The sequence below is a fragment of the Triturus cristatus genome, chromosome 4_1 (genome assembly GCF_964204655.1).
Source record: "Triturus cristatus chromosome 4_1, aTriCri1.1, whole genome shotgun sequence".
Classification (NCBI taxonomy): domain Eukaryota; kingdom Metazoa; phylum Chordata; class Amphibia; order Caudata; family Salamandridae; genus Triturus; species Triturus cristatus.
The window spans coordinates 378,513,563-378,537,085 of NC_140585.1; the positions used below are offsets into that span (position 1 = coordinate 378,513,563).

General features: G+C 46.0%; 1 protein-coding gene across 1 annotated transcript in view; it reads right to left on the bottom strand.

Moving 5' to 3' along the window:
• Positions 1 to 23,523, bottom strand: part of RIBC2 (RIB43A domain with coiled-coils 2) — a 107,039-nt gene that overhangs the window by 16,962 nt on the left and 66,554 nt on the right. The window contains exon 6 of the mRNA XM_085652430.1: positions 3,419 to 3,585. Coding sequence (XP_085508556.1) covers positions 3,419 to 3,585 — 167 coding nt within the window. The remainder of the gene's footprint in view (positions 1 to 3,418; positions 3,586 to 23,523) is intronic.

Sequence of the window (23,523 nt, forward strand, 5' to 3'; positions counted from 1 at the left end):
TCTTCCTAACTCTATTTAAGAGAATGGCATAATCTGTGGTGTCAAATGCCACGCTCAGATCCAGGAGAAAGACTGCGGCTGAGCCACCCTGATCAAGAGTGCTTTTAAGCTCTTTGGTAACTGCCAGAAGGGCAGATTCAGTCCTATGCGGAGCGCGAAAGCCCATCTGAGTGGGATGAAGACGATGATTGTCTTCCAAAAAAATCACCCACCTTATTTACGTGTTTCTCTAGGAGTTTTCCTACAAAAGGTAGCAGTGATATAGGACGGTATTTAAAAGGTAATGATAAATCTCGATGCATTTTTTTGAGCAACGGTCTAATGATTGCATGTTTCCATATTTTTAGGGGCAGTTCCCGAGACTAATGAATTATTAAGAATTTCATCTATCAGAGAAAGAATATGCCTTTAAGTAGAACATGGGGGAATGCCGGATCAAGAGGGATCCCTATTTAGTCTTAATCATAAGGGTTTGCACTGTGAATTTATTCAGAGATAAAAATGGGTTAAGACAGGAGGAGTTGGAGTCACAATAAAATCTGTTGCATGTCTTGGAGCTGTCCCAATCCCTCCTTGAAATGAGTCGTAAATGTCTATGAACTTTTTTGGGGGAAAAGACTGCTAACTTATTACATCTTTTCTTGGAGCGTTGTGAAGGGGAATTACCCTGGTTTGGGGGTTTAAAATATTTAAAAACTTTAAAAAGTTCCTTAGGGGAATTTGCCACCATGTTTATCTTTTCCTCAAAAAAATTGGACTGGGCATTTTTTACTTAATTGTGATAAAGCCTAATGCCCGATTTATAACTCACTTTTAAAGATGGGTCATAATCCTTCCTCCATTTTCTCTCCAACTTCTTGCAATAGGTTAACTCCTATCAAGTTGGTGCTCAAAATAAGTCTTCCCACACTCGACCTCCTGGGTTAATTCAACTTTTGCCACTCCTTCATGAACCATGGCATACTATATCCACAGACTTCATCAGTGCACTACCTCCATCATCTGGTAACTGAGTCATAATGGTGACAGTAGATTCCTTTTCGAAGATGGCCCTTTTCACAGCTTTAAAAAAACCACCTTGCGCTACAACCTTAGGCCATATGTTTTTGCAGGAGATTTTTTTAGTCTTCATGGGGTGTCTCAAGCCGTCATCTCAGTATGCTTCCCATTTTCAAAAAAACATTTTGCAAATCCTTATAGATTGATGTAGCCCTATCCTCTGGTTTCATCCACAAACTAATGGGCAAACAGAACTTCTGAACCAGAGCTTTGAACCATAACCTTGTTGTTTAAATAATTCCACACAGCATGATTGGACCACATTTCTTCCCTTGGCTGAGTTTTCCTATAATACTCTCTTCATAGTGCCACCAAGTCCACACCTTTCTTTTGTCTGTATGGTCCTCATCCTAGATCCCTTCCTTCTCGGCCCTGTGCCTTATTCTGTTGCTGCATCTGCTAGTATAATTTGCCACCTTCAGATGGTACATAGGCGTATTCTTGGTAACCTCCATGAAGGCTAAACAAAAGATGAAGTCTGTTGCTGGTGTCCATCGGCGTACTTCTCCTGCTTTCCATCCTGGAGACAAGATGTGGCTCTCCTCTAAATTCTTACTTGATCATCTTTCTCCAAACAATTTCAAACCATGCTTTTATGGCCTCTTCAAGATAGTAAAGATGATCAATCCTGTCCGCTTTCAAGAATCAGTTGCCTCTGATCTGGAAGGTCCATACAGTATTTCATTCCTTACAGTTGAAATTTTATTGCAGTGATCCCTTCATTGCCTCTTTACTCAGCGCCTACCACTTTTGGTGGGTGGTACTGCTGAGCTTGAGGTTCAGGAAATATGTGACTCGCGCCCTTCGAGGAACAAGCGTCAGTATTCGATCCACTGGAAAGACTATCCACCCAGGGAGCTTTCATAGGAAGATGCGTCTTCTGTCCATGCCCCTGTCCTAGTATGACACTTTTTTTGACAGTTTCCCTACAAGCCAGGGGACTCAAGAAGCAGGCATACTGTTGTGCTGGCATCCTGCCTGGCAGCTACTTCTGTTCCCATTCCAAGTGGACGGGACGCACGGCTTCCAAGCATTGGGGTAGAGGCCAATGGGCCAATGCATCACTGCTCCTGCACACTTACCTCATGGGGTCCGGCTCACCGGTACCATCTCTCGCAAGTCCATTCCTCTCAGTGGGAAAGCTGGTTGGGAGAACGCGGTCAGCGTTTCAATACTGTTGCAAGTTCTTCTTCCCAGAATCTTCCTGATAATTTACATGACCCAATTTAAGACCCAGTTTAAGATGGTGGCTCCACCTGCCTTTAGTGTTCTTTTCCAATCCATCATGGCAGCCGTACGTTCCTGTGATGCAATTCATGTTTTACCATTATGAAAGGCCATTTTTCCATTTGCTCCTCCCTGTGTTCCAACATTTCTTCTTTCTGTGGGTGTGTTGCCCACTCCAGTTCCAGTGAATTCCGTTTAGTGCTCCTGCAGTTCTCGAGTTCTCCTGTGTTCCTTCTGCCTTAGGGTCCATCTTTAGGTACCATCCGCTGGTGAAGTCCATCTGCCATTAGAAGGCTTTTTTCCTGTGAGATTTTTACTCCTTAGGGACTTCTTCTGGGAGGCACCGCCTGCTTAGGTGCTTTTCTAGTGTATGCGGCATTGTGGCTATTGGAAGGCTTTGCCCTTACCTCTGGCATACCAAGACTGTTAAGGACTGGGCAACTAGACCAGGTCGAAGTCGAAGGGTGTTCTCAGAGCATTTGCCAACAGAAAGGTGTGACACATCCGTCAGGAGGCAAGCGTGCCCAAGCCCAAGGCACCTGCGTGCAGACTGGCAGCCATCTTTGAATGGGTTTCCTTAAATAGAAAACCCAATCCAAGAGTGGCATCTATGTATGCTCATGAGTCTAAGAGTATAGGTGTGCATGCCAGTGCTACCAAGCATTGGAAAAGGCAAAAGATCAGCCTTTGAAATTTAAGATCCAATACTAACTGGCAGCCCATGCCGACAACATGACTGTTCTGGAAATAAATGTCCTTGAGGCAGATGTTAAACATCTCATGGTCTTGGGGACATGAGAAGGCTGCAAACAGCTGGGAAGAAGTGATCCACCACCATGTTTCTCCGACTGGAAGGCTCTCTCTCAAACTGCACCCATGTGTATTTGGGCAGATGACAATCAAATGCTCCCATGGAAACCCATACAGTAACACCCACTTCTTCTATATGAGCCTTGGGTCTCGAATATAAACCTCAGGAAAGGGATTCCCACATGGAGGTGCATACAAGATCCCAGTAAGAAAGGTTGTATGCTTTGCCAAACCACCATAAATCTCAAATGCAAATAAGAATTGCTCTGTGAATAAACAAGAATGGAAAAGACCTAGTTTCTTCTCTCCTCCATATACTTACTGTTCTTTGTGTGCTTGGGAAAGCTGCATATTCATATGATCTTGAGCTTTGCGGAGTTCCTTTTCCTGTCGCTTTTGCTGTCTTTCAAGAAGCACCATTGCCCTGGCAGCTTGTACACGTTGTCGATCCCAATCTGCTGCTCTCTGACGTTCCTCTTCTTCTAGCCTCTATTAAAATAGTGTTTAATCAATCATTATAATGTCAAAGGATGAACATTGCATTCCAATTATGCAGAACAGTGCTAGGTATTCCTTGCAATGACCTCAACTCCTGGTCCCTCTTCCTCCAGGCTTCTGAAGCACATCATCCCCCTGAGGAATATAACAGAAGTTCCACGCTAATGGATTGGTATAAAGTTGTGTGAAGTAACCCAAAAAATATTATTTTAACTAAATGTTAAATCCAATTTCTAGGTCAAAAGCCCGAGCTTAAACACAGGGTGTCTACACGGGTGCCATTAAATTATCTTTAGATTGGCTAATAACTTATTGTACGCCTACGATTGATTAGAACCATAAAAGTATTGAAAACAAATCACTATAAAACTCATAATAACCTGCATATAATTCCTCCCCTCCCTTCTGAGGAAAGGTACTGCAGAGAAAATACATTAAAGAAGAGCATACCTGCCAGGCTCAGTTTTACATTCATTAGTAGATGGGCCACAGATGCATTAGAAAAACAGAACTTTTGAAATCAAGTCAAACTCTCATTTAGAAAGAGTGCAGATGAAAGAATAACGCAATGTAGCTTTAAACAATATGCCACAAAATAGAAATATGCACTAAGCACGGATCAGCTTACGGTTGTCCCTATGCTCACTGACTGGCATTCCTACACCCAAGTGTAGTAATGCTGCTTTGTGAGTCAGAGGTAAGACCTATTTCAGGTTTGACAGCTGAAGAGCAGTGTGGTACATGAAAGAAACTACTTGACCAAGATCACATAGCTTAGCTAAAACAGATAGGCAACCTCCATCGTATATGCAGCGCAGGCATCACATGCTTTGATTGTCTGATGTATTAGCAAGCCAACGGTAGGCGACCACAGTCTAGTATGATGAATAGCTGTGCAGGAATTCTGCTACCAGCTGGTTATATTTAATTAAGACTTTAAGGGCATTTTATTGAATGAAAGACATGAATAATGTGAAGGGAGAAGAGAAGTGCTGTCCTGTTCTGTTTCCAGGTCTTACTGTCTAGATCAGGTGTCTCCAACCAGCCATTATGAGCTACCAGTAGCTCGCAGACACCTTCATAGTAGCTTACAGCCTTGAGTTCATTTTAAAACCAGCACAGGGTCACATTTTCCTTTCAAATTTAAGGGACGGCTCTGTTTATTTTACATTATTATCATCAGGCTGCAGATAGCAAGGCCTGATTATGAGCAGTGCTCAGTCAGATTTACAACCAGGCTGGGGCACATAGGTCAAAAACTGAAGTACTGAGGTATTTAATTCTCAATTAAAAGTTCTTGTCAACTCAATATTGGACTGTGAGAACAAAATTATGCTTCTGAATACTTTTAGATGGGAAAAATTTAAAATGAAAAGTTACCTTAATGATTAAGTCAATTCTTCATTTTAATTTTCTCCCATTTCAAAGTGTTGCAACAGCAGGCCTCTTGCTCCCAGTGGGCAGTAGACACTGTGCCATATTTATAACCGAAAAATCCAGTTATTTCTTTTTCAGCTGGGCAAAAAATCTTTCTAGGAAACATTAAGTCTTAATCTATTTTTTCACTTTCAATTAATCCAATTACGTCTTAATGTTTTATAAAGCATGTTTCATCCCTTTAAAATCCAAAATGATTGTATATTTCTGTTATAAATATGGGAGCGTATCTACAGGCTACTGGGGGCAAAATGCCTACTGTTTGTAATTGTGACACTTGGAAATTGGAGAAAATGTAAATTATGAGTTTTATGGAATCCACATAAAAATAAAGTTACGGCTTCAGTTTTAATTTTCTTCCATTTCAGTCTCACCTTTACACACAGCAGGCATCTTGCTCCCAGTGGCTGAGACACAGTGCCATCTTTATAACTGAAAAATACAGCCATTAATTTAAGCAGTAGACATTTAAAGTGAAGAATTTGTTTTCATATTATGAACATTTTTGCAGAGCATATTTCTGCACTGTAAATTTATCCCATTTAAAAAAAAAATGGGAGATCGATATGGCAATGCCTAAGACCAAGGGCCTCATTTAGAGATTGGCAGGGCTCGTGCCCCAAAAACTCAAATTTTTTAGCCTCATTTAGAGGTGGGTACAAAGTAGTGTGTGGGGATGGAGGGTGCGACCTTTTGCATCTTTCCTCTGTTTAAATTGTACTCACTCTGGTAAATAGCTAAAGTTGTCTCCAAACCAGATCTAAAAAGTAAAATAATCTTAGAGAGAGGTTAGCAACTATTTTACATATTTTGGCATTCGAGAATGCTTTTATCACTGAGATCTGATAAAATCCTTTTTCAGAAGCTCTGTAGCCAATGGGTGATCCAGGGAACCTACATCAACTTCAGAGTGATGTTTGTGACACTGGGACACAGAACTGGAGGAGGATGGAGAAACAATACTGACCACACAGAGAGGGAGGAAGTGGAACCAAGAATCTTCAACAAATGTACACTAAGCATTGCGTGAAATGGTGTTGGACATAAGGAAGAGACACTGGATTCCTTCACTCTTAGGGAACACCATCCTGGGCCCAGAACCAGCTTTGCCCCTTCTGCTGTGGATACCTACACAGGGAGGAAGGAGATGCTGCTGTTTGGTAAAAGATCACATTATCTAAATGACGAAGGCAGCTCAAGGTGGGAAAGGATTCAACTCTAGCACCTTGTAGCCGTTAGAGCATGGCCAAGCTCCCTATTGCTCTATCGTCAACAGACTGTGCTCAGGAATTGGGACAGAAGATTCATAGGCACAATAAGATGCTGAGGAGAAAGCTGTGTTATGTGGTGGGAGTTCAGAAAAGCTTTCCTGCAAATAATGTTGAGCATTGTGTTATAGAGAAGTATTATATGTATATACTGATTATTCAGTTACCATTAGTTCGCCTATACTAGACGCATTCAATTTCTCATGTAGACTGAGTGAGCTTTGGAATCCACACAGACAAATGTGGCTGAACTGTACCTTATATGTTGTCCAAGGAGACCACTTACAACATGCAAAATCCCCCAAACAGGACAGCTGTCCAGAGATCCCATATAATGCAAAATTCCTTCAGCTCTAACTTTTAAGTGGTCTACACCTTGCATTGTGGAACTTATAGATGTCTTAAAAATCGCAACATGTAGTGTTCATGGATAAACTTGAGGACTGGATTCTTGAAATGGTGGTCCAAAATGAAGAAGAGTAGTCTTGTCTTCCTCAGGTGATTTTGGCAAAGACAATATGTCTGTCTACTTCATAAGTGAAAGTGCTTTTTCATTGATTTTTAAGGTTGTGGATGTAGTTTTGTGGATCAGTTATGTTATGCCTTGCTGATTCACCCGTTTCCTGTGCTGAGACAAGCTGGACGCATCTTGATTCTGTCCCCGTTCGCCTGACCACGCTGGTGACCTCGTGGATACTGCACGCTATCCCCTTCTCCTGGCTCCGGGAGTGTGAAGACTCGCCATTGTTTGCATTTGCTACAAAACCGTTTGAACTAGGAAGACACTCAAGGATTATACACCCCGAGGTTACATTATCGCAATTCCGAAGAGCCACGAACTCCAGCGGAGTGAAGAGACTACCTGCAAAGGCGCGCGGCGCCTTTAATTCAGTAGCGGAAAGAAGCTACTTGCACGATACCTTTTTTTTCTTTATTGACTTTGCCGAAGGAGGACAAGAATCGCGGCTGTTGCAAAATAGGCAGCACCTGCTCCTCGCATTCTCAGTGAGGGTCGACAGAGACAGAGGTCGTCTTCCGAGGCCGCAGTTTCTTTATATGAAGGCAGAGAGCTTCCGCTTCAGTGATTCGTCGAATTGACACAACAAGCTCGCATGCAGAGACTGTAAGTGGTTTTAACTTTCTGACAACAGCGAACTTGGATCTGTGAGTACAAAGCGGACATTTGTTCTTTCCTTATTTTCAAGTCGGATTTCTACCCTCCCTTTGAGTACGCTGTTCTCAGACGTCTTGGGGGAATTTTGATTTCTAAAGATGACTCTTGGCAATTGTTAGGAAAATAGAGACACTCTGCAAACTCCTTCGGGGAAGTCCCCTAGCTATCTCCCCGCTCCTGCTGGCCTTCGAGTTTCTGTTGTTGCTGGTCATTGCCTGATTTCCATGCTATTTCACTCCTGACGCTCCCTGGTGGCACTTCGAGGGCTCTTCTCTCCTTCTAGATACTCCCCGCCTTTTGGGACTGTTAATTGCCGACTAATGAATTGAAAACTTACCTGCATCTTCCCGTGGCGCTCTCCTCTGGGGGTCCGTGTTCGCTGCTCGTCTCCCTCCTGCCGCCGCCATTCCAAAGCGGCCGCCGTTAGGAGGGGGACTTCATTCCCCAGCATCCTGTGCGGCGGAAGAGGAAGCCGCCTCCATCAATCTCGCGCCTGGAGGCGCATAAAAGACCTGCTAGGCGACCGCCTCGCGGGAACCGCGCGCGGGCCGCGCCCGGGCGAAGCCCGGGCCAAGGGCGGGCCCGTTTAAGCCCGGGTAAGACTGGACTGGGCCACCCCATTGACATTCAAATCCTGATGTGGCATTGTAGTTAGTTATTCCACCTAGTCATTTACAGTCCGATATTCCTCTGGCAAATTGCCAACTGTTTAACTTAAATTGTGTGAAGGCCCCACATATCAGTACATGTCTGAAAGGATGACGAGGGGTTCTAGGAGCAAAAACGCTCAGGGGGTAGCACGTACATCTGGCCCGATTGACCAATTTATAACTAGGGCAAATGAAGCCATTAATCAAGGTATATCACTCTTGGAGCGAAGAGTTTCACAAGATTTAGCACTAGCAAGACGCTCCTCGTTAGGCCCTCTGGCTTTAGCTAAGACACCTACAAGCTCAAACACCATTAGGCCTCTAATTGAAGTCCAGGTCGAAACTCATGGTGTACCTAATACGGTTGATCTGTCAGCTTCCTTAGCCCTCTCAGATATGCACTCTAGCAAAGATCTTGAGAGGACGCCTAACCTGTTTTTAAGCCCAAGGCAGGAGGGGCCCAGTCCAAATCTCCCAAGGGGGGCAAGGGAGGGTGCCATCCCCAAACGGAAGAAGCCTAGGGTTTCGAAAAAATGTAACTCCAAAGCCCCGAATAAAACTTTGACTACTCAGATGTCAAGGAAAACCAAAAGCAATCCTGTCCAGAGTGCCCCAGATAAAACAGCCATAGATACAGCAGACCCTCGTATGATTCCACCGGCCCCTAGCGATCCAAGTAGTTTGGGCAAGGGTTGCAAAGTTTGTGAGGCTGACAACCAACTTTTAAATGTACTAGGTGAACTCTTCAGAGAATATGTGCATCCTATTGCACTTTCTCTTTCTAATATCGAAAAGCACCTACTCTCCATGAATCTATCTTTGAATGCACTTAAGAGCGATGGATTGGCCAACCACCAGGAGTTGCGGGCTACTCCCTCGACCGTGAGGATGGAGCAAGTAGTGGTGAGTGCTCCCCCGGTTGATTTAAATCTGCCACCAAAATCTTTGCCAGCAAAATCTTTGTTAGCTGCTTCTAGGATAGCTGGTGAACCCACCAAACCCCCTACCTCTGGTGCAATCTTAGAAAACACGTTACCTAAATGCCTGGGGTTAGTACATCAAAACACTGCAGTAAAAACACCGGGGCCAGTTCACCAAAACCATTTACCTAAATCCATGGGGTCAGTAGAACAAAAAGACAAATTCAGGGGTGAGTTTGGTCATCCTATACACTTACCTCCAGAAAGTGACCCATATGTCGTGATCATGACTGGTGTTCCTGAGTTAAGGCCTCTCAAAGAAGAACCAACGCGGTCCTTAAAAAACAAGGTACAGCATTGGCTTAATATTAATAGACCACTCCCTCACTCTTGTAGTAGCAGGATCCTTATGGTGCGTAGGGTTCCCTGGATAGGTAGTGAGAAGAAAAAGATTCAGGGAGATTGCATTATTGTCAATTTTGATAATTCTCGAACGGCTGATTATATCTGCCGTCGTAATACATGGCCCAAAATTGACGGAATAAAGGTGAGGAGACTCTCTTCCTTTTATCCTCCTATAAATTGTTGTGACGACACTCCCGATAGGGGCACGTCTAAAGTAAGATCTTGGAACAATAGAAGGGAGAGGGAGGCTTGGCTAGGCTATGAGGGTAGAGATACAGCTCTTTCTGAAGGCTGGAGTGGCATACCACTTGCTAACAGATTCAGCTGTTTGGAAGAAGTAGATTGACCATTATTGGGTTCTGGATTTGTCCCTGAGGACAATGAATGCACTAGCCCCAACCCAGTCCAACTCGTAGACTGCTTTCTACCCATAAACTGCTTACCCCCTATTCAGCCTACTTCCTCCCTTGACCCTACTCCTCAAAAAGATCTGCAGACCCCCTCCCACTGCCTACGCTCCACCCTTGTACTAGGGTCTGGGAAGGCACCATTTGTGCCCTGCATCGAGCCTGTGAGCCATGATGCCTTTCAGCCGCAACCTGAATGCCCCAGTATTCCAAATAAAAACACTCCCATTAAACAGGGCGACACTATTAAGATCCTAAGCTGGAATGTAGCTGGCATCCACAGGAAACTTCAACTGCCTGAGTGGAATGCCCTAGTAGAGGCGCATACGATCTGCCTATTCCAAGAGACTTGGAGCATGGAACCCGTGTATCGGGTAGGCTATATTACCCATTTCGTTCCTGCAGTACCTCCAAGAAATGGGTCAGGTCGTCCGTCGGGAGGCCTACTCACCTGGGTAAGCATTGCCTTAAATCTCCAGATTGAGTCAAAGCTAATTAATTCTCCAGATATTTTAAAAATCTCTCTGAGAGGCTCACAAAGAGGACCCATCCTTGACTTATATAATGTATACGCCAGAGGTACCAAATATGGCTCTCCATCCCCGACAGTATCTATCCTTGAAATGGCACTGAATGAAAATTTAGCTGTATCCCAAGTTTTGGTTGCGGGTGATTTCAACTGCACCTATGAGCCCCTTATACAGGACGACATCTATGACCCAAGTGAGGATGATGTTAGATGGGGTATCCCAACTTTAACCATCCCTCCGATCAAAAAATGGTCCAAAACTGCTATTCAGCTCAATGCCCTAACGCTGGAATTTGGGCTAAGAGCAGTTAATGGTCGCACGCGTTCTGATCCTTTGGGAGCGGCCACGTTTAACAGAGTCAACCACACCTCTAGGATCGATTACATCATGCTAGATTTCATTCTTTGGAGCTTTGTTCAGGACATGGTAGTCCTGCCTACAGTTGAAAGCGATCATAATTCGCTTTCATTGTCCCTCAGGAACCCATGGCCTTATGAAAAGACCGCAAAATCCCTTAACCCAGCCCACAAAATTTCTGTATCTTCGTGTGGGAAACGACTAAAATGGAACATGGTTGCGAAGGATGAAGCTAAACTAAATATAATCAATACTGTTCTTATAGATGCACAGTTAGAATTGGAATTGGATAGGTCAGACAAGGGTGAGCTAAATCCCGGCCGTGTTACCCCTATTTTTGAGGAGACCATTAAGTCTATTGGGAATGTATTTCTAAAAATGAATCAAGTGGGCAAAAATGCAGTAATGGGGCTCCCAAAGGGAAAGCACGATTGGTACACACCTGTTTGTAGGCACGCCAAATCGCTTTTGATTAAGGCCGTCAAAAGCAAAACACAAGGAGATATTCAGGGAGCTAGGCTAAATTATAAGAAAACCCTGGCAAGTGCTAAAAAAGAGTGGGAAATCGAATATTGGCGCTCTTTAAAAGAGGCAAGCTTGGGGAAAGACGCAAGGCGTTTTTGGGACAGGATTAGAGCCAAAAATAGACCCGATACTGACTTCATTACATGCAATATCACCAGCCAAGTTTGGGTCAACCACTTCTCTAAACTATATGCAAATCAATCAGGTGCTACCCCTAATGCTCTCTCCATGGACATTTCTAATGAAAAACATATAAGGGAGGGGGCATCAGCAACTCCGGATTTGCTAACAAGGAGTGATGCTCTAGCAACTGGAACACTATGTATAGCTCTGCCAGTAAACAACAGGGTGGCTGACTCCATCTTCTCGATCAAAGAAGTGGAGTATGCAATTACTACCATCAGGCCCCAAAAAGCAGCTGGCCCAGACGGCTTACCCGGGGACCTGTTGCGAGCGGACATCCCGAAATGGGGTAAATTTATTAACTGCCTGCTTAATGCCATCAGTGGGGGAGCGCCAATTCCGGCATCCTGGAAAGGGGCGGAGGTCGTCCCCATCTTCAAAAAGGGGGCCAGGGACGACCCATCAAATTACAGACCCATAAGCCTGCTAGATATAACACAAAAGGTGGTCGGGAAGGTGTTGTTGGTCAGATTATTACAATGGATCGACGAAAACGGCATCCTCTCCGACTACCAGGCTGGCTTCAGAGCAGGCACCGGCACAATCGAGCAAGCGTTTAGATTGTTGCTTGTGTATTGGAAGGTGGTGGTCTTGGGCAAAGGCAGTCTTTACCTTGCCTTTATCGACTTGAAGACTGCCTTTGACCTAGTACCTAGGGAGGCTCTTTGGAAAGTCCTTGCTGCCATGGGGGTGCCCAACTACTTGCTCCTGTTATTGGTAAGGCTGCATGTAAACACTTTTGCCCAGGTTAGGTGGGGGAGGAATGGTGAGAAAACTAACAGAATTCCGGTAGAGAGAGGGGTACGCCAGGGATGTGTTCTAGCTCCCACCCTTTTCTCGCTATATATCAACGGTGTGGTTGAGCATTTATTGAAAGACCCTTCAGATGAACCATCCCTGGCGGGGGAACGTATCCCGACCCTCCTCTTCGCGGATGATACACTCTTGCTCTCCAAAACCCCAATGGGCCTCCAAAAACTCTTAAATAATTTCCAGCTCTTCTGTACAGAGCGGGGTTTGGTAATTAATAGAGATAAAACAAAGTATCTTGTGTTAAATCCCCCTAAAAAACCCATACGCCCCCCAAAATTGAATGATGAACCTTTGGGGAGGGTGGATGTGTTTGATTATTTAGGGATTCGTTTATCCCATAATATGCAGTGGGGCCCCCATTTATGCAAGATGCTGTTATCTCATAAAAGAGTTACAGGGGCTCTCGTGAAGGAGCAGCGCTCCTGTGCTATAAGACCGATAGCCCCCGTTATTGATATTTATGCAGCAAGAGGAGTCAGCTCTGCCCTTTATGGTGCCGAGCTCTGGGGCTTTTGTGACACTGGCGACTTATCACGAGCAGAGAGGAAGTTTTTCAGGGTCATTATGTCACTTCCCCAAGGCACCCCCACGATTCCATTAATGCTCGATCTTGGTTGTCGCCCCATCGGTGATCTGGCGAAACTTCGCCCTTTATTGCTATGGGCTCGCTTGTGGCGGGTCCCGGAACTAGCCAAATATGCCAAAGGTCTCTCGGAAATCATGTCACTCCCAGGATGGCATAGGATAAAATGGTTGCGTGACATGAAGGCCCTTTTGCATAATCTGGGGCTAAATGCATCATGGGAAAATAAATCTTCCCCTCCGAAAGCCACGCTTAAGCTCTTATATTGGAACTGGATTGCGACCCAACGGATCTCGAACACATCATTGGGGAGACTTACTGAGGACTTCCTGAATTTTAAGGATCACCCAATCCGGGAACTATATCTTGACATCATCGAGAGCCCCTTTGATAGAGCTTTGTATTTTAAGTTTAGGACTGGGACCCTCCTACTTTATAGCTTTACATCACGCTGGAATTCCTTCCCTCAGACCTCCGATCTTTGCCCTTTTTGCACATCCAGACGTGAGTCTGTGGCTCACTTTTTATTCGAATGCCATGAGTACGCCCACCCAAGGAAAAGATGGCTTAAGCAACTGTGCCGCTCCTTGGGAACTAGACACTATATTGTGGCACTCCGTATTTTAATGTCAGATGCTCGCCCATTATACGTTTGTGCCCTTGCAAAATTCTTATCTTGGGCATGGCGTATCAGAAGTAAAAGGCTTAAGGAAATTGTTTAATTCATTCTTAAATAACTATTTATGATCTGTTTTGCACCTTTTGTAAAAATAGGTTTCTTCTTTTTTAAATGAAATTAACTTATTCCATTTTTAACTGTTATGCTTTTATGATATGTTTTTATCGAAATAAAGCCTTTGACTGACTGTTATGTTACTGACCATTTGTAAAGCAGACATCCACCAGACTACCATAGCGCCGCATTGTGCATTTGACTCGCTCTGTCCTCAGCGCTGCTTTGCTGCTTTGTGATTGCTGCTCTGTGTTTGCTCTGTGCCCAATTTCATAGCGCCGCCTGTCACTCTTAATGTGCTGTGCTCATAGCGCTACTCTATGTCAGCCATTTCTTTTATAAAATATATATTTTGATCATTGCGCCCCACTGCTCGCCCCAACCTCTCCCTGCGTTAAGTGTTTGTTGTTGTTGCAGCCATTTGCTTCCTGTGACGTCCTAGCCCGTCCTTCCAATCACGCTCCCGCCTCCCAGCTGAGCCTGCCTCGCCCCTCCCCTTCAACTATCCACTTATGACAGTGGCTTTTGCGCGCAGCGTTCACGCGCAGCGATCGCGCCCCATTCGTGCCGAAGGTGCGCCAAAGGTAAGCCCGTCTACGCCCGTCCGCGCCTGGACCGCGCCCAGCGCCAGAGCCCCTGGTCCTCGTAATGCCCACCCCTCCCGCATTACTTACGATGCCACCACCCTCCTAGCCCTTAACCCCGGCCGTTCCCCCAACTGCGTCCAAGCGGCTCCTGGACACACCCATGGACCCTTTTCCTGCTACTCCTGCAAGTTCGACGGCACCAAGAACAACTCCTCATCTACGAACACACAACAGATATCCGATCCCAACCACCTACAATGCATCCTGCTCAACACCCGCTCGGTCCACAGGCACGCCATTGACCTCTGGAATCTACTCAACACCATCTCTCCGGACGTCGCCTTCCTAACAGAAACATGGATGAATGCCTCTTCAGCCCCAGACATCACCATTGCCATCCCGGAAGGCTATAAGATCATTCGCAAGGACCGTACCGGCCACACAGGAGGAGGCATCGCTATCGTCCATAAGAAATCCATCCGCATCTCAACCAGCTCAGACGTCAATCTCGCCAACTCTGAACACCTTCACTTCCAGATCCACATCGACCCCAAGACCACACTCAGAGGCACCCTCCTTTACAGGCCACCAGGACACCGTGCACAATTTAGTGAAGACATCACGGACTTCATCACTCCACACGCGCTCCCCTCCGTGGACTACATCCTTTTGGGAGACCTCAACTTTCACCTTGAAAAGAACAACGACCGCAACACCACCACCCTTTTGGACAACCTCGCAAACCTCGGACTTAAACAACTTGTCACTACCCCCACCCACATCGCAGGTCACACACTCGACCCTATCTTCACCTCCAGCAAGCATGTTTCCTTCAGCCACACCACAGCTCTCCTTTGGACTGACCACAGCTGCGTTCACTTCACCTACAACAAGCCCACATCCAACAACCACCCCCAACCCACTCTGCAAAGAAACTGGAACAAAATCACCATCGACCAGATCTCCTCATCGCTTCTTCAAAGGCCCCCCGCCCACTCCTCAAACCCAGACCAAGCAGCCACCAACCTCACCCAATGGTTATCCAACAGCGCCGACATCCTAGCACCACTGAAAAAACGACAAATCAAACTAGGCAGCAAGAAGGCCTCCTGGTTCAACGATGATCTTAAGAAATCCAAGAAACTCTGTCGCTCCCTCGAGAAGGCCTGGAAAAAAGACCCAACCACCAGCACCAAGGACGCCTTCAAAAACGCCACCCGCATACACCACCAACTAATCCGAAATGCCAAGAAAGCAGCCCTCAAGGACCGTCTAGATAACAACGCCCACAACAGCAAGGAATTATTCAACATCGTCAAGGAATTTACCAACCCCTCAGCCAACTCCAACGACATCACCCCCTCTCAAGCCCTCTGCGACTCCCTAGCCTCATTCTTCCACAACAAAATTGCAGACATCCACAACAGCTTCGACAACCAACCCGAAGACCAACCCACCCAATCCCCTGCAGGACCCCCACCCCCCCTGAACATCCTCAATGACTGGAAGCCAATCTCCACTGAGGACACCATCCGTCTGATGAACTCTATCCACTCAGGATCCCCCACAGACCCTTGCCCTCACCACATCTTTAACAAAGCAGACTCCATTATTGCACCGCACCTCCGAGACGTCATCAACTGCTCCCTCAACTCCGCAACCTTCCCGGAAAGCTGGAAACATGCCGAACTCAGCACCCTCCTGAAGAAACCCACAGCTGACCCCACCGAACTCAAAAACTATCGCCCTATCTCACTCCTTCCATTCCCGGCCAAAGTCATCGAGAAAGCTGTCAACAACCAGCTCGCCGCATTCCTCGAAACCACCAAATCCCTCGACTCCTCACAGTCCGGCTTCCGAGCCAAGCACAGCACCGAAACCACCCTCATCGCAGCAACTGACGACATTCGAACTCTACTGGACAATGGAGACACAGTCGCCCTCATCCTCCTCGACCTCTCCGCAGCCTTCGACACAGTCTGCCATAGCACCCTTCTACAGCGCCTCAAAAACATCGGAATCCAAGGAAAAGCACTGGAATGGATCACCTCGTTCCTCTCCGGAAGAACCCAGAGAGTCCGCCTTCCACCATTCAAGTCAGAGGCCACTGAAGTCATCTGCGGCGTACCTCAAGGGTCCTCACTCAGTCCCACCCTCTTCAACGTTTACATGAGCCCCCTCGCGGCCATCGCACGCCAACATAACCTCAACATCATCTCCTACGCCGACGACACTCAACTGATCCTATCACTCACCAGAGACCCTAACACGGCCAAAACCAACCTACACGAAGGAATGAAAGAAGTAGCCGAATGGATGAAGCACAGCCGTCTGAAACTGAACTCAGACAAAACAGAAGTCCTCATCTTAGGTACCTCCCCCTCCGCCTGGGACGACTCTTGGTGGCCAGAGGCCCTTGGAAAAGCACCCATCCCGACGGACCACGCACGGAACCTGGGCGTAATCCTGGATTCCTCACTCTCGATGAACAGACAAGTCAACGCCGTTTCTTCATCTTGCTTCAACATTCTTCGCATGCTCAAAAAAACATTTCGCTGGATCCCTACCGAAACTAGAAAAACAGTCACCCATGTTCTGGTCACGAGCCGACTGGACTACGGAAACACCCTCTACGCCGGCACCACCGCAAAACTCCAGAAAAAACTACAACGCATCCAGAACGCCTCAGCCAGGCTCATATTAGACATCCCGCGTAAAGAACACATCTCTGATCACCTGAAAAACCTCCACTGGCTCCCCGTCAATAAGAGGATCACTTTCCGGCTCCTAACCCACGCACACAAAGCACTCTACGAAATCGGACCCGAATGCCTCAACACACGACTATCTTTCTACACCCCTTCCCGCCAGCTACGATCCTCCAACCAAGCCCTTGCCACTGTACCTCGCATCAACAAAACCACCATGGGAGGTAGATCCTTCTCCTACCTAGCAGCTAAAACTTGGAACTCACTTCCCACTCACCTTCGCCTTACTCAGAACCACCTAGCATTCAGAAAGCAACTCAAAACGTGGATATTCGACAAGTAACTCCCCACCCTTCTACAAGCGCCTTGAGACCCTCTGGGTATGTAGCGCGCTATATAAATCTTTTGACTTGACTTGACTTGGCGCTAGGTAACCAGTCAACTTCAACCAACCATTACTAATAAACCTGTCTAAAAAGCAGTGTTTTCAGGAGTTTTTTAAATGTATAAAGGTCCAATGAGACCCTTAAGTCCAAAGGCAGGCTATTCCATACATGGGGAGTGATAACGGCAAACCTACACCCGCCGATCCTTTATTTTTTCGAACACGGAGTTGTCAAGAGGTGCAAGTTACTAGATCTTAAAGCTCTGGTTGGACAGTATTTAACAATCCTAGATTTCACAAAAGCAGGGTAGTTCAGGTACAAGGACTTAAATATCAAGCAACATGCCTTAAACATTGATCTCTGTGCAACTGGCAGCCAATGAAGGTCCATCATTGCCTGGGAGATATGGCAGCGTTTGGGCAGGGTGTAAATCAGCCGAGCAGCCTGATTTTGAATTCGCTGGAGACTGCGCTGGAAGATTTTAGGAAGGCCCAAGTAAATTGCATTAGCATAATCTAATCTAGATATGACTAGAGTTATGCTTACTTGAATCAAAGCCTCCTTAGTAAGGTATTTTTTTATCTTTTTTATGCGTCGTAGCTGGCAGAAGTCACTGCTCCTACCTGCTGCTTAAAAGAGAGTTCTGCATCTATTATGACACCCGACATGGGTGTAGGGGGTGAGCCCATCTCGCCAGGCCAGAACGAAGGACACCAATAGTTCACCGTACTTTTGGTGAGAATCATCTCCGATTTATCGGGATTCAGCTTCAAATGATTGCAGTTCATCCAATCTCGGATGAACCGCATAGTACCCTGACACAAATGGCGAGATGAAGAGCTGTCATTAATCATAAATAGTAGTTGCATATTGTGTGCATAATTAAAGATATTGATTTCTTTGTGTTTAAGGGCATGAATCAGGGGGCAAATGTAGATATTAAAAAGATGGGGGGACAGCAAGGAACCTTGAGGAACCCCGCAGTTCAGTTGCACCTCTTTAGACGAGTAAGGTGGTAACCTGACTGATTGAGATCTGTTCCTCAAAAAGGAGGGAAGCCAGTTCAGTGCTGAGTCTCGGAGGCCTGCGGCCCTGATCCGGTCGGCCAAGATAATATGGTCGACCGTATCAAAGGCCCCATACAGATCCAATAACACCAAAACTTGGGTATTGTCATTATCAATCTCTTTTCGCATGTCATCAACAACAGACATGATCACTGTTTCTGTAAAGTGTGCAGGTCGAAATCCTGCTTGGGCAGGATCCAAGAAGCCTGACTCTTCGATAAATAGACATAGATGTTGCGCTACGTAGGCCTCAAGTAATTTGGCAAAACAGGGTAAAAGCAAGATAGGCCGGACGTTTTTCATATCCGTGGGATCAGCACCAGCTTTCTTTATAATTAGAGCAATAATCGCTTTCTGAAAAGACCAAATTACCTCCCCCATATTGTTTGATTGGTTGAGAAATGACACTATACGGTCAGGCAGCCAAGTACATACTGCTTTCAAGACCTTCGGAGGGCAGATGTCAGTTGGTGAACCGGACTTTACCTTTGTAAATAAGAGTACTTGGTCCTCTTTCGGTACGTTATGGAAGCGTTTGACTTTTTACCATGTCCGTGAACAGATTATTAGGTGGTGAAGAGGGAGGGATACTGTTCATAATAGGCTCGATCTTATTTACAAAAAAGGCATTCAGAGAGTCACACAGATTATGAGTGGATAAAATCGGCAGAGTAACTCGATCTGGATTAGAAAGATCAGAGACAATCCTGAAAATCTCTTTAGATTTATTAGAGGCATTCATAATTCTGCCTGTAAAAAAGCTTACTTTAGTTTGCCGCAAGAGTTTTTATAGTTTCTAAGTTGTTGGGTGTACTTTTTTTTCTCCAGATCTGGCGCGTATCTCGACCGACCGCCATTTCCTTTCTGCTTGCCGAAGGCTCAACTTGGCAATTTTCGGGTCCTCTGAGAACCATTTATTGCCGCCTAAGTGCCCTAGTTCTACGGAGGGGTGCATAATCATTACTGTCCGCTCTCAGCCAGCTTGTGATGTCCTGCGCAAAATCGTCTATATCTTCCTTCGGAATGGGAGGAGAGTTGCTTAGAGCCTCGCAAAAAGCTGTGAGGTTAGCCCGAACCCAATTCCTAGCGTAGATAGTGGGGCCCATAGGGGACTTACTCCATTTAGGCAGAGATACTACAAAGGACATCACGTGATGATCGGGCCATCCACATGGGGCATACTTAAATTCCCCACAGGGAATTTTGTGGTCCACATATGGTCCAGGGTGTGTCCTTTGATGTGAGTTGGAGAATTCACTAATTGTTCCAGATTTAAGTCAGTCAAGACAGTCGTCAAGTCCTTGGCTTGCTGCCCCCCTTCTACCTCATTTGCTAGTTGAAATCACCAACCATAATAACATTGGCAATATCAACAGTTAGAGGAGCCAAGGATTTAGCCAAGGCCTGAGAGAAGTCTGGCATGTATATGGGAGGTCGGTATAACAGTACACACATAAAAGACCAGGATGATGACTCCACCGAAGGGAGCTCTAGAGAGGTCACTTTTACAAAGCGGTGCTCTTTCTTGATGATAGCCGCCACCCCTCCTCCCTTCTTCCCCAAGTTCCTATTGGTTTGCATGATATAATAGTTGATAGGGAGAGCCGCAAGTATGTCTGGAAAGGACTACTCCGTGAGCCAGGTCTCTGTTAACTAAGGTCCTTGTGACTGGGGGTGAATGTTTGCATTGTCCAGCATTCCATCCATCAATTGTTTCTTTTGCACAGGTCTCTGTTAGTAGCAGGATGTCTGGGGCTTTGAACTCCAGGAGAAAAAAAGACCTCATCCTGGTGCTTTACAAGGGAGCGGGTGTTCAAGTACACTACCCGGAGGTCGATATAATATTGCTGTGATGTTCTAGAACTAGTGGTTGGTGCTGACAATTTCTGTGAAGGGTTAGAATACCGCCTAGATTCCTGGTCCCCACGTTGTGGGGAGGCCAGGATCCCTAGTGCCTTTACTACCTTTATGGTTGAGAGAGAGATATTATGCCTGCCATGAGTGTAACCCAACAATTCATTCATGGAGTAAGTAATAGCCGGGGCATAGTGACTGGCCCCTGGACCCGTCCACACGTGGATGGGCGCAGACGGGCTTGCCTTTGGCACGCCATCGGCGCGCCCGCTGCATGGACGTGCCATACTGCTCCTTAAGCAGGCGTGATGAAAAACCGCCTCCACTGCCTACGACCAACGAGCAACTGATCGGTTCTCCCACAGCAAATCAGCACTCGACTAGCCTCGCTGGAACAGACACCGTCCCCGAGGTAAAAGACCATCAGAATCAGATTCAATTGCAGTTTTTACAACAGCAAGCACAATTATTAAAAGCACAATTATTAAAAACTCAGTGTTTCTCAATATTTCTTGGTCAGATTAAAAGTAAACAGCGTTACTGACACAATCGCGCTGTACTGCTCCTTAATTATGCGTGGTGGAATTGGTGTTCATATCCTGTATTAAGTTGGTGTGCCTAGCCCTGTAGTGGTGGGAAGAGTGAGAAGAGGAGTGAAAGACAGAACAAATGCATTTTATGTTGATTTATTATTGTACCTTATTGAGCAGGTTGCTACAGAATCCACACAGAAAGGACAGGGGAGCTGCTCACAACATTCAGTAGATATAAACAGTGATGACAAATGCACTATACAATCTCAATTGAATGACGGGTGAGTAACCTGCAGAAATTCACTTAAAACGTAAATCATCTCATGATTCCATTCAGGAATGAGGCTGTGAACCCCAAAGGCACATACAGGAGATATGCTGACACTGTAAATGCTCTTAGCATGCTAAATTAACTACATTGTTCAGATTGGTCAGTCTTCCGCTCTTCCTCAACTTGGAGTCTGACACATGTGCCCTAACTCCATACAAACGTCAGAGTGGAGGTCGAGAGGATACGGGAGCTATTTGCTACTGCCCAGGCCCAGGCCCTGGGGAAGTAGCAGACAGTGATGATAGATGACTGCTGAGTCCTTGCTATGAGCTATGGGTGAGCACTACTACTGGCCTGTGACTACCTATGTCTGTCTCCACCACCACCAATGTAACCCCTGAGCCATGTGCTTAGCACCACCATTTTAAAACAATGAGTTTGCTATTGGATGCCTAATGTGAAATCCCTGCATTACAGAGGCCATGGAAGCCCTCAATCATCTGCCTCAGGACAAATGTGTGTGGACTGATAGTGCACACACATTGGAGGCAGAGTGAATGAGTTACCTGTCTGCCACTGTCCAAGCCCAGGCTGTACCCATCATCGTTAATGACTGGGGCCAATCTTGATTCCTGAGTTCAGTCAGATCACTCTCCCTGAGGGTCTACTGTAATCACTGATCTATTGACCAAACGATGTGGTCCAAGGCTCTTCTGCAACACCCCACAGGGGGTGCTAGCTAGGCTGGGAAGTGACTTGGGACTTTAAAGACCTCCCTCTAAGCCTCCAGCCAATTGGTGGTGGTGACATTCACATTGGCCAGTCTGGCCCTTTCCATCCCTTCAGCTAGGATCAGAAGAGGGCTGCTCAGGTCACATCAGAGGAAATGTCTACTACTCATAAGCCCATAGGGGGTATTAGCTTGGAGACTGTGCAAGATTTTGGAATCAGAGGGCAGGAGTAAGACCGGTATGAAACCCGGTGGTAGATGTGAGGGAGAGGCGTGGCGCTGCGGCCAGAGCGGCTGACTCCAGAGTGCGGAGCTCACGGTTCGATCACCAGCAGCAGCTCAGCATCATGTGACTCTGGGCGATAGCTCACTTAATCTCCCAATGGCCCCCAATGCCTTGAAACCTTAAGGGGTGATATGTTCGCGCTTCACAAATAGGAATTAATTATTAATATTATGTGTGTAGTACAGAGCACACCACAGGAGAATGCTATTTTATCGTTTTCTGAATGTATGACAAAGTGACGGCCCATGGAGAGCGCAATAGCATGGCTGGGATGGATGCTACTGGGGTTCGTGTTGAAGGTAAGAGGAGCGGACATTCTCAGTCTGACATAATTTGTTTATTATTTTTTGTTTTATCCTTCTCAGGACTCCTCTGATACAGTTGTAATGATGCTGTAGGCTTTTATGTAGCTTTTAAAAAAATCTTAGTCTAGTGGAATTGTGGCTTCAAATTGTTGAAAATGGCGTGTGTATCAGTTACCTATATCATGTGTATTTGTTTTATCAACACCGGACTGTTGAAAGTCTGGTCTGGCTCTGCCACATCTCGACTCCTTCAATGCAGGTGACATAGAGCTATGTGTAAGAAGTGCATTAACTTACTGACCTATCAGGAAAGTGATAGTACCTTTTTCGGTGGGTTGGGGCTTGTGTGGCGTCTAGTACAAGTTCAAAGTCTACTCTGAGTTTTGTGTTTTGCTCTGTTTAAAATATGTTTATGGGTTCTTTGTGTTTCGTGCTCTGCCCTTTTTAGGTCTGGCCTTTTTAGGTTTGGCCTAGCTTTGAGTGTCTCGCCAGCTTCATGTTTTCACAAAAATATACATACATACATGCACCCCTAGAGGGACTCCGTCAGCTCTCTTCAGTCACTGGTCTGATCTATTGTAATTCAGATTTCGCATGCCCACTACAGTATACAGCATACAACGAGTCAGCCCTCTTAAGAAATTTGCTGTCTTTCATTGTAACTGACAGCATCTTGCCTGATCGCATGCGCAGCTTCTGGAAAAGCAGTGAACTTCAAAACCACGACTTATTTGCCTGCAGTCTTGTTTAATATTTAAAACTGAACTGGAAGTATTGCCTTTTACACATTGTGGCTTGTTAGTTGCATGTGCAGAATAGCTGTGGGCATGATCTAATAGTACTGTTAGAAACCAGAGATTGAAAACTCGGCTTTTTACTGACCACTAAAGCAAACAACACGTTCTTTGTTAAGTGAACCTTAAGCTGTTAATCAAGCCCTCTCCCTTTGTTTTGTGGTTGAAAGATCACTGAGGTGGCACTGTTGCAGGAAACCTCGAACTGTGCAACTCAGCTATATTGTCAGGAGCCCAAAGAGGTGGTTTTCTTTCCTCTCTGGGTGACATTGGAGACCTCGCGGAGAAGAAGCGTGGTGAGGGGTTGGAGGCTCAGAGGTCACAAGCTGAAAGGCCTAGAGGCACGTCTGGAGCGGGACAGTGTGAAGCCACAGTGCTGCGGAGCGGTGGGCATACTCGGTGGCCATGGTAGCTGCGGTGAGT